The 9,414-nt window shown below is 45.4% G+C and overlaps 2 protein-coding genes across 2 annotated transcripts; both read left to right on the top strand.

The window, feature by feature from the left end:
* The first annotated feature begins 792 nt into the window (after positions 1-792).
* Positions 793-2,986, top strand: LOC131692979 (uncharacterized). The gene is made up of 2 exons (XM_058980417.1): positions 793-2,919; positions 2,978-2,986. The coding sequence occupies exons 1-2, from the start codon at positions 793-795 to the stop codon at positions 2,984-2,986; spliced, it is 2,136 nt and encodes a 711-aa protein (XP_058836400.1).
* Positions 2,987-3,112: 126 nt separating this feature from the next.
* Positions 3,113-6,550, top strand: LOC131688701 (uncharacterized). The gene is made up of 2 exons (XM_058973150.1): positions 3,113-6,268; positions 6,327-6,550. Exon 1 carries the CDS (start codon positions 3,169-3,171, stop codon positions 5,965-5,967), a length of 2,799 nt encoding a protein of 932 aa, XP_058829133.1. The 5' UTR covers positions 3,113-3,168; the 3' UTR covers positions 5,968-6,268; positions 6,327-6,550.
* Positions 6,551-9,414: the final 2,864 nt, after the last annotated feature.

The following is a 9,414-nucleotide window of genomic DNA, read 5'->3' as shown; positions in this document are numbered from 1 at the left end:
TCTAAGAGGTTAATTGAATCCTTTACAGGGACACTTGGGAATAGGGCGGTTACGTCAAAAGAGACCATTATTTCGTCATCTTTGATTTCACCTGACTTCTGAAGTTTGATTGCGAAATCTTGTGTGCTCTTAACCGAGCAACTATGGAATTGTTTAGGCATTGTTTGGAATTCGTTAACCAACCATTTTGCAATTTTTTGGGTAGGGCCATTTACAGCTGAAATAATTTCCCTCATTTCATTCCCAGGTTTGTGGATTTGAGGTAGTCCCTTAATTCTAGGTAAGGCGGGATTTGAAACTTTGAGACGTGACAGGCTATCCCCTAGGACGGGTTTGCATTCTTTAAGAGTTTTATCGACACGTTTGATCATGTCAGGGAGAGGATTTATTCTTTGAATTCTATATGGACCAGAGTTTATTTTATGTTGCATGTCGGTATCATATTGATGCTTATCCATGACTACTACTTTATTTCCCTTGTCAGCCTTGATGAAGTAAACCGGCTTTTCCCTCAATTCTTTGGTGATTGTTAATTCTTTTGTATCTTCCTGGGTTTCCGAAACATTACCCGTACTTCACACACCTAAGTTACCTAATTTCTACCTGCCTTTTCGGTACATAAAGCGGTACAGAGGGTATTTTCTTCATTCTGATACAATACACTGAAGAAGGCTGCAAGTCGTAGCCGAAATACGTAACAGAAAAGTGCAATTTTGCAATCTGGACACGATTTGGCGAGAGCTAGATGATATTCAATCCACCTTGGAAACCGCCGAGGAGACAAGCGAGGGTATGTCGTTGAATATTAAAATCCGTGCTAATTATGAAGGGCAATACTTTCGAATAAAGGCTGGTCTGATCTCGAAGTTGCCTCCTATTGTTCCTGCAGTTAATGCCTCCTTGTCCTCCCCCCCTACGGTTTCCTCCAGTCTGAAAGGGCTTAAACTTCCGACGATCACATTACCAGAATTCAACGGGGATTTCAATGAGTGGTTAGCGTTTCACGATACATTCCTCGCGTTGATCCACTCAAATCCGGACGTTCCAGCAATCCAGAAATTTCACTACCTCAAATCGGCGGTTTCAGGCGAGGCCGCACAGGTGATTGAATCGTTCGCTATCAGTGCCACTAATTACCCATTGGCTTGGCAGGCGCTGATATCCAGGTATGCAAACGAGTACCTCCTTAAGAAGAGACATCTGCAGGCATTGTTGGAGATTCAACGGGTAAAGAAAGAGACGACAACTTCGTTACACGGGATCGTTGATGACTTCGAGCGGCATACCAAAATTTTGCGGCAGCTTGGAGAACCAGTGAATGCATGGAGTATGATGTTGGAACATTTGCTGTGTGTCCGCCTTCCCGACGATTCTCTCAAGGCATGGGAGGATCATGCATCTACGATCGAAACTCCATCCTACGAGTCCTTGATCGAGTTCCTGCACCGCCGAATTCGTATTTTGGAGTCAATTTCAGTGAATCATGCTCATCCGTCACCACAGTATGTCACATCCTCTCATGTTTCAGCAAATCGAACTTCCTCCCACATGAAATCGTCCTCTAACTCTGCATTCGATAGTGCACCTAGCAAATGTTATGCTTGTGAGCAGCGCCATCCGTTGGTAAAGTGTGCGAAATTTGAGAAGATGAGTCCTGCGGATAGATTACACCTAGTCAACGATAAACGGTTGTGTTTGAACTGTTTTCGGAACGATCATTTCTCCAGAAATTGTCAGTCGAAATATACCTGCAGGTTTTGCAGAAAACGTCACCATTCGCTTCTCCACTCTGGGTTTGGGGACAACTCCGGTCAATCCCGCTCCGACCAAGTCCCATCTACCTCTGGCAAGGCTGCCCGTATGACAACCAATGTGAACTTGTCTTCTCCGTGCGACGATTCCGCATCTTCAGTCCTTTCCGCTGCTACAGCCATTCAACCGATGGAAATCGCATGTAGTCTACCAATGCAAGGTGTCGAGAAAAACGTTTTCATGTTGACAGCAATCATTAAGGTCGTCGATCGCTATGGTAAAGAGCATTTGGCACGTGCTCTGTTGGATTGCGCATCTCAACCAAACTTGATCTCTGAGCAGATGGCTCAGCTCCTGCGGCTCAAACGAAGCAAAACAAACGTTCTGATTCAAGGAATAGGCAAGCAACCTCAGAACGCTAGAGAATCCGTGCACGTCCAAATCCTTTCCAGAAAAGAAGAATTCTCAGTGGATGCTGATTTCCTGATTCTTCCAAGGGTCACTCCTGAGCTTCCAGCACATGATATTCCATTTGATCATTGGAAGCTTCCATCGAACATTTTCCTCGCTGATCCACAATTCCACAAGCGTGCACCGATCGATATGATTTTAGGAATTGAGCACTTCTTTTCGTTCTTCAAGACAGCAAACAGAATAAATATCTCCAGATCCCTTCCGATGTTGATCGACAGTGTCTTCGGTTGGTTAGTTTCCGGTTCCACCAACAAGGTTCCTCCCGCAGCAAAGAATCCTCCATGCAGCATAGTAGCTGTATCCTTGTTCACTCTAGAAGAGAGCGTCGAACGTTTCTGGCAGGTGGAAGAGTTGCCAACCCGATCGGATTACTCGATAGAAGAGAAGCTTTGCGAGAAAGTGTTTTCGGATACTACTTCCAGGACCGCAGAAGGGCGTTACGTGGTCCGTCTACCTCGTCGGTCAAACTTTGATGAAATGGTGGGAGTCTCAAAATCGATGGCAATGAAACGATTTCAACTCCTTGAGAAAAGACTTGCGCGTAATCCAGAGCTGAAAGAGGAATACCACCGGTTCATGACGGAATACCTCTCCCTTGGACATATGCGATGTGTGCACGAGGACGACAGGCAATGTTTTTCATCGTATCTGCCGCATCACCCAGTAGTGAAGGAAGCCAGTACAACGACGAAGGTACGAGTAGTTTTTGATGCTTCGGCCAAAACTTCTACAGGCTTTTCTATCAACGAAGCGCTGTTAGTAGGCCCTGTGGTGCAGGACGATCTCCTTTCGATAATACTTCGGTTCCGGACATTTCCTGTGGCGCTAGTTGGAGACATCGCTAAAATGTATCGTCAGGTTCTCCTCCATCCGGACGATACTCCCTATCAAAGGATTTTGTGGCGATTTGATTCAGCAGATCCTATCAAAAGCTATGAATTGATGACGGTGACGTACGGATTGGGTCCATCGTCGTTTCTTGCGACCCGAACTTTGCAGCAGCTTGCAGACGATGAAGGTGATGCCTACCCCCTTGGCAAAGCCGCCCTCCGTAAGAGCTTTTACGTTGACGACTTTATTGGCGGAGCTCAATCCATTACTGAAGCAATTCAATTGAGGGCGGAACTAAGCGAGCTCCTAGCCAAAGGTGGCTTTGCTCTTCGCAAGTGGACGTCAAACCAACTACCGGTTCTTGCAGGATTGTCATCTGATGAAATTGGCACTCAATCGGCTATCAAGTTTGATACGAATGAAACGGTTAAGGCGCTTGGTATCTCCTGGGAACCCGAATCTGATACACTCCGTTTTGACTCCGAGATCTATCAACGCAAAGGAACGCCAACAAAACGCTCAATCCTTTCGGCGATTTCACAACTATTCGACCCCTTGGGGTTAATTTCACCGATTGTCATCAATGGAAAGTTATTGATGCAACGCTTGTGGCTGCTACCATGCTCGTGGGATGATGAAGTACCGGACTACATCGCAACTGCTTGGGAGAATCTATCCGCACAACTTCCTAAGGTTGCCAACTTTCGTGTCAGCCAATATGCCCTTCTACCAAAGTCCACCATCCAACTTCATACGTTCTGTGACGCATCGGAATCAGCGTATGGGGCATGTACATATGCAAGATGTATCGATTCAACCGGACAGGTTCGTGTACAGCTTCTAGCATCCAAATCTCGAGTGACGCCGTTGAAGAAGATATCGCTACCTCGTTTAGAGCTGTGCGCTGCTGACGTTGGAGCGAAACTATACAACCGAATCGTCGAGGCTCTCCAGATTCCTTTATCAGGATCATATTTTTGGTCCGATTCTACGGTTACCCTGCAGTGGCTGCGTGCCCCTCCCAATACATGGAAAACCTTTGTGGCAAACCGGGTGTCGGAAATCCAATCCTCAACCCACGGTGCATTTTGGAATCACGTCGCAGGAACGGAGAATCCAGCGGACCTTCTCTCCCGCGGCATGCACGTCGATGATTTTCTTAGTAGCAGAATTTGGAAACATGGCCCAGAATGGTTGTTACGTCTTGAAGCCGACCGGCCTATCACCAAATTATCTGAGTATCCAGCAGACGGGAAGGAACGACGAAAGGTGATTGTTGCTGTAGCAAGGATAAAAACTGCATCTAATACCGTCAACCCGATCTTCGCCCGATTTTCCTCGTATGAGCGCCTGCTTCGATCCACTGCCTACATTCTACGTTTCATCGGCAACTTACGAAAAAAGACCCGTACCCAACCATCTCCATTCACTGGATTACCGCCTAGCATTTCTCTAACAGTAGACCACCTAAACGCCGCAGAAAGGATGATTATTAAACTCGCACAGGCGGATTCATTCCACGATGAAATTAGAGAAATGCAACACAACAAAGCAGTCTCAAAACGTTCGCCCATTCGTTTGTTGACTCCGTTCATAGACCCTGAGGGAATCATTCGAGTAGGGGGGAGACTGAGGCTTTCAGACCAGCCATTCCTTGTCAAACATCCTGCATTACTGCCAAATAACCATCCTATATCCCGGCTTGTTGCTAAATCCTTCCACCTAATGCTCATTCACGGTGGCGGCCGCGTAACTCTGGCTGCCATGCGAGAGAAATATTGGCCAGTGCACGGTCGACGACTTGTCCAAAGTGTCATTCGCAGCTGCTACCGATGTGCCCGAGCCGATCCCGCACCGACAGCCCAGCAGATTGGACAGCTTCCTTTACATCGAATCACGCCCAGCCGACCGTTTGCCATTTCTGGAGTCGATTACGCTGGACCCGTGTATCTGAAGCCGATACATAAACGAGCCGCTGCAATGAAAGCATATATTTGCATTTTTGTCTGCTTCTGCACCAAGGCGGTGCATATCGAGCTGGTGAGTGACTTGTCGACGCAGGCCTTCCTTTCCGCACTTCGCCGTTTCATCGCTCGCCGAGGACATCCTTCCGCAATATACTCGGACAACGGGAAAAATTTTGAAGGCGCCGCCAATGAGCTGGAAGAGGTATACCGAATGCTGCAGGACGAAACTCAGATAAACCAGATCACGTCTGACACCCCCTGCGAACGAATTACATGGCACTTCAGTCCACCGAAAGCACCACACTTCGGAGGGCTTTGGGAGGCGGCGGTAAAGGTGGCCAAGCGCCAGCTGTACCGGCAACTCGGAAACTCTAAGTTGTCCTTCGAGGATCTGACCACCGTGCTGATGCAGATAGAGGCGAGCATGAACTCGCGGCCCATCGTTCCGTTGAGCGAGGATCCAAACGACTTAGCTGCAATAACTCCGGCTCATTTTTTAATCGGGAGTACTATGCACTCTTTAGCAGAACCGAATCTTTGCGGAATATCACTAAATCGACTAGACCACTACCAACGTCTTCAGCGCACATACCAGCAATTCTGGCATCACTGGAGGACAGAGTATCTGCAAGAGTTACAACGGGACACCAAAACTTGTAAACCTAACACCGACGTACGGCCAGGAAGATTAGTTGTTCTGATGGACGAGATGCAGATCCCGGTGAAGTGGCCGCTTGCCAGAATAATTGCCATTCATCCCGGGCAAGACGATCTAGTGCGAGTCGTAACACTGCGTACCAATCGAGGAATCATCAAGAGGCCAATCACCAAGATCTGCTTGCTTCCGTTGGAAGAAAGGGATGCCGAACTACCGCACGGAGGCGATCAACCCACAACCCACCCTGCGGAAACCCAAAAGGATCACACTGGAGAAGAACTCTAAATTTATTATACTTGAATTTTTTTTATATAACATTGTAATATCTATAATTAGTAACCATTAGGAAATTTGAAATCTATATTTTCAAGGTGGCGGCGATGTTGCAACACTGATGCCACAGATCAATGTTGCGCTGTGCTATAAAAATGATCGTTCGACTGAGTGGACGAGCCCAATCACTTACAGACGCGAAACCACTTGCACCACCACAAGCGCGCAATGTAAGTGATAAGGTTCTATCACTTCTGCTGCCCACCATCTCGATCAGTTCTGTTAGTATCATCGAGTCGATCACACGTTTGTTGTACTGAACAGGTTTAGTTAGAGGCTAGTGAAATATATATTTAAACCATCAATTAAAGTTTTTGGCGAGCAAGTAAATTGCCTTGTTATTAGTGAGGTTTGATGTGATATCTGGACATCCGAAACCCTGCTTGCTGTTCGTCAATCGAAATACTCGGCTTGGGCTATTTTTTACTCACCGATGAATAGCCGCATGTGCTACTGCTGGTTGATCAATTTAATTGCATGATTGCCCGTACCGTCGTTCTATCAACCATCCCTGGTATTTCCCAGCCTATTTCGATCCGGTCACAACATCCAGTTTTATTAAAAAAATGCTGGCAACGCTGATCCCAATATTGGAACATACCTCCAGAAATCCAAATTCCCGGGAACTAGATGAATGAATCCGGCTCGTTTTCACAGCGTCTAATAGCGAATAAGTTCCTAAATCGACAACATTCTAAAAGTGTCCTCCAAATCGGTTCAAAAATGCCATAGTTGTAAGCATTTAAGTTTTGTGGGTACCCAGTTACCCTTATTGTCCTATTAGAGGGACTTCAGAAGCTCTTCCTTATGCCCTGCGTTTCCCGCATCGCAAATTGTATTTCCCCAAATGTCATGCTTGGTGATGTTCCAAGATGTCACGAAATTCCAATTTCCTAACACTGGAATATCCTGGATTGAAATCTCAACAGGTACTCGGGTACCTTGTCGAACACGAAACGGTTAAGAAAAAAAAAACTTTTTTATTTATACCAAAGCTACTTTACTACTAGTAAACTAGATTTTATTTGAACGATCCATTGACTGTACTCGAAGACCAAGTAGTTGGACAACCCTTGGTCGTACCCCGTAAATAGTCTACGGTACACGCTACCACGGAATGGATGTTCTTTCGACAGTTTCAAATTTGCACACCAACCGATAGAACTGGTTGATCGTGAAACGTGAACTTTCTAATATAATAATCGAGAGGCGAAATAAAGCGAGAGAGAGAGAGAGAGAGAAAGTGGGAGTCAGAGTAGAAACGCTTTTCCAAACAGAACAAGGACTAATCGGACAGGCAAGTTATGTGTGACCTGGAGGGATGTTGGCGGTGTCCATATGTGTACATAAATGAAAGTTTGAATGTCATACATAGAACCGCTCTTGCGGATGGTTGGAATGGGTGGAGGTCGAAATGGGGTGGCATCGAATGGTGGCTGAAGGAAAAAGGATATTTGTATATTTATACCACTTTTTAGGTCATTTCTCATACCGTTGCGTATCAGTTGGTATCTTTGGTGTATGCGAAGGGATTGAATTGCAAACTTTTATCACAGATCTACGGACGTGCGTTTCTTTGTGTTGTTTATACAGGGAAATATTGTTGGAGTACAAGGTCTAGTAGTCTGTGCTCTGATGGTGTAACCCTACGAATCGAAGCGATTGGCCGTCAACTATATACACACAATGGCAGTTACGGAATGAAAATCTGAGGGTGTTCGTGGAAACGTGTGTGGGATGAACCGGGACAAAACGCTTCATCTGGCTTGCTCCCTGATGTCCTTGTAGACACGGTATCTATCTGCGTTAGCTTCCACCAGGGTTCTGTCGAGCAACAATGGGTTGAATAAATGTTAGGCGAATCGTTATTTTTGAAGAATTAAAAAAAGCTCAACATTAGCCCACAGTACCCAACAAACTGAATTAATAAGCTCCACTTATCCATTGGGACAATAAACCTCTACCGGTTATGTGAGGCAACTTCGATTCTGTACAAGTTCGAACTGATAGGATGATGAGCCCCGATCGGATCCATGCCATGCCACCAGCAACACGGTCGGAAGTTTCTGGCGAGGTTTTCATCAATGCTCGACACCATCGTCATCATCATCAGCATCATCATTGCCACCACTATTATAACCATCATCGCTGTCATCCATGTCGGAAATGGCCGTATCCTGTGACTAGCACACATATCGGTGGCCGGAACAACGGATGTTTAACAAGTGCCTCTCGAACCATGATGACGATCGCCAATGAATGTCCCCCGATGGATGGACGGATTGGATGGGATGGGATAGGATGGGGTTTGGAGGAGGCCAGCAAGTGGCTGACCAACTCGTCGACTAGCATGCCATCGCTCCAGCTACCACCGATGTTGTTGGTCATTGTGTCTCCGCGCATCCATATGTTACTGCGTGGATCCTACGAATCGAAGTTCAGTGGATTCTGGCAGATATATGTATTGACGTGGGATGGGGGTGTGAGTGCTTCAGTTCAGAGTTTGGTAGCTCTGTTTATGTATGTCCGATTGGTGATCGAATCAATTATCATTAATTCATTTAGAGCGAATCACGCTTCTCGCTGGTTCTGGGGCAGCGTTTGGATTTTGGCGCAAAAGTACCGAACGGAATGGGTGAGTTCAAGGGGGCTACCTCCCATTGCGCGCCCGCTGGTAGTGGATGTAGCTGGATATTGTTGAAAATAGCCTCCGGTATTGATTTACTGACACCGTGCGGTAGCTTTTCATCTGTTGTGTGCTCACTGTGCATTTTCCCAGCAGCAGCATATGTAGGTATGTGCAGAGAGCGATTGTTACATTCACGTTCACGATTGCATTTCCTTTTTTTTTCGCTACTTCTATTGAGTGATTAAAGCGGTCGGTTTGGTTTATTGTGAATGGATTGGTCATCCCTACGGCGACTGATGAGAGCATGGGTAGACCAAACATTTTGAAAAATATAAAAAGTAGATAAACATGGTATCACATGTACTAAAAACGAACTAAAATACAGGAACACGTTTGGTATATTGGGTAGAGTTACCAAACCGCAAGCAATAAAAATTTGCATTACTAAATCAATCCTTTTATTAGTGATAAACTATTCAAGTAGACTAGTTTAATTTATTGTTCTAAATCTGTCATGTTGTCATTTTTCTAGAACTTTATTTTGAAAAAAATTGGTTTTACGGGATCGTAGTAGCCATAGGTGTCTGACACGAATATTTTTTTCGCTCCTGTCAATTGTTTAAAAATTGAAAAGTTTCTCCAGATTTGTGTTTTTTCGATTATTTCTTATTTTACAAGATTCAATTGTACTAGTTGTCATGTCAAGTTGGAATTATAAGCTTTATACCGCAATTTTATTTTTTCACGCAATGCACGCTAAATATTTTTCT

This window comes from Topomyia yanbarensis, chromosome 3 (assembly GCF_030247195.1).
Source record: "Topomyia yanbarensis strain Yona2022 chromosome 3, ASM3024719v1, whole genome shotgun sequence".
Classification (NCBI taxonomy): domain Eukaryota; kingdom Metazoa; phylum Arthropoda; class Insecta; order Diptera; family Culicidae; genus Topomyia; species Topomyia yanbarensis.
Note: the sequence above shows the minus strand (reverse complement) of the source record. Positions and strands in the feature narration are given on the sequence as shown.

What these genes read in the sequence shown, in the direction of transcription:
- LOC131692979 (XM_058980417.1), top strand. Translation starts at nt 793, where the DNA reads ATGTCGTTGAATATTAAAATCCGTGCTAATTATGAAGGGCAATACTTT.
- LOC131688701 (XM_058973150.1), top strand. Translation starts at nt 3,169, where the DNA reads ATGACGGTGACGTACGGATTGGGTCCATCGTCGTTTCTTGCGACCCGA.